Source organism: Echinops telfairi, unplaced genomic scaffold, assembly GCF_000313985.2.
Source record: "Echinops telfairi isolate 266 unplaced genomic scaffold, ASM31398v2 ScPeMD7_655;HRSCAF=1070, whole genome shotgun sequence".
NCBI classification, from domain to species: domain Eukaryota; kingdom Metazoa; phylum Chordata; class Mammalia; order Afrosoricida; family Tenrecidae; genus Echinops; species Echinops telfairi.
In genome coordinates, this window is record NW_022104553.1 from 21,460,977 (window position 1) to 21,462,752 (window position 1,776).

At 60.0% G+C, this 1,776-nt stretch overlaps 1 protein-coding gene across 1 annotated transcript in view; it reads left to right on the forward strand.

The window, feature by feature from the left end:
* The window catches only part of AKT1S1 (AKT1 substrate 1), a 6,874-nt gene extending 5,314 nt beyond the window's left edge, over positions 1 to 1,560 (forward strand). The window contains exon 4 of the mRNA XM_045292628.1: positions 331 to 1,560. Within this exon, the coding sequence (XP_045148563.1) occupies positions 331 to 626 (296 nt within the window). The 3' untranslated portion in view covers positions 627 to 1,560. The remainder of the gene's footprint in view (positions 1 to 330) is intronic.
* Positions 1,561 to 1,776: the final 216 nt, after the last annotated feature.

Consider the following 1,776-nt stretch of genomic DNA (forward strand, 5'->3'; position numbering starts at 1 on the left):
TGCTAAGACTGGGCACCCTCTTATTGCGTCTTGAGCATCTCCTGCAGATGGGGAAACTGAGGCGGGAGTGGGGGAGCACCCCTTCCCCGGATTCCGCACCCCCAAACCCCAGCCTTCTGACCCTCGGGGCCCCCCACCCTAGTGGGTCTTTGTCCACCATCACTGAGGCACTGACTCCCCCGAGTGTCACTGCTCCTGGCAAGGATGGGTGGGCTTCGAGAAAGGAAGTCGGCCCCATTTGTCAGCACGCAAGAAGGCTGGGATATCCCCCCCCCAAAAAAAAAAAAAAGGTGGGGAGGGACGGGGCGGGAGGGCTGCTCGAGGTGGCAGACACTGAGCTCCCAGGAGGGTGCTGGGGTACAGGGCTTGGCTTTGGTTGGGTCTTTGAATCTGGTAGGACGGTGGCTGGCTGGGGATACGAGGGAGAAAATGAAGCGAGGATCCCTTTTAGGGCTGACTCCGCCCCGTGGCCCCCTTCCCAGTCTTCCTCGCCCGACCTGGACCGCATCGCAGCGAGCATGCGCGCACTGGTGCTGCAGGAGTCGGAGGACACCCAGTTGTTTGGGGATCTGCCGCGTCCAAGGCTCAACACCAGCGACTTCCAGAAGCTGACGCGGAAATACTGAGGCCTGCCAGGGAGCGGGGGACCATGGCTCCCCGCCCCACACTACACCCCCGCCCCGCCCCCAGGGCCCACCAATCCGAGGCAGAGCAGGGAGCGACTTGAGCCCCTCAAGCTTCCCTGGCCTCAGGACTATCGTCCCTGACTAATCCCCTTGTGCCAGGGATGCCCTAATAGTCCACAGCCCCTCCAGCACCCAGGAGCAGGGGGCCAGGCCAGTCTCTTGATTGGGTCTCTCCCTTTTTTGTCCAGCGACTGACCTTTCCATTAACAGATTGGCTTGCTCCCCGGTCAGGGCCGTGGCTAGTTGTAAACACCTAGGGGTCAACTCTGCGGTTTTCCGCCTGGCAGCAGGATTTTTGCTCTCAGCATTGGCTCCATCCCTGAAAGAGCACTGTGAAGCCCCAGCATTGGGCCGTAGCAATCTGCTCCTGCCTAGTAACGGGGTCACTCCTTGTTTTTTGATTGGCTCGAGCCCTTTGAAAGGTTCGACCAATATCCCCAACGGATACTCCCCCCGCCCCCTTTCACAATATCTCCCACCTAATTGGCCTCTGCGCCCCAGAGGCGTGGCTAAGCCCTCCTCCCTTGCCCTGGAAAGGCCCAGGGCCTTCCATTCACCTTCTGTACACTACTGGGGGGTGGCGCCTTTTCCTAATGACTGACAATTTGCCCTTCCTCAGGGATGGCCCGCTCTCCTTTCTGACACCTCCTGTCATTGGTTCCATCCCACAACAGCCTGTCAATCGAAACCCGTCCTTGCACCAGCTCCCGCCTCTTCTGCCCCCCCACCTCCACAGGTGCCTTAAAGGGCCCTTGTCCACCCAAGGTGGGGGGCAGGGGGCCTCACTCTCCGGCCCTGGTGTGGGGGAGAGAATGGGGGTAGGGGTCGGAAGTTAGGAGGGCACTCAAAATAAAAGAGTTTTACCTCTGACAAATGCCTGTGGAGTGTCATTGATTCACGCGCGGCAAAGTTGGGTGGTGGTTTTCCAATACGCAGAAATGAAGATAGACACATAAGGGCGGGGGCGGGAGGACTCCGGGTCTCGGATCCCCTCTCCACGGGGATGAGCGTGGGGTCAGAATCCAGGGTCGTGTCCGGTGCAGCGCGAAACCAAAGGGTCCAGATCCAGTGGAGGGATGGAATGGTCCGG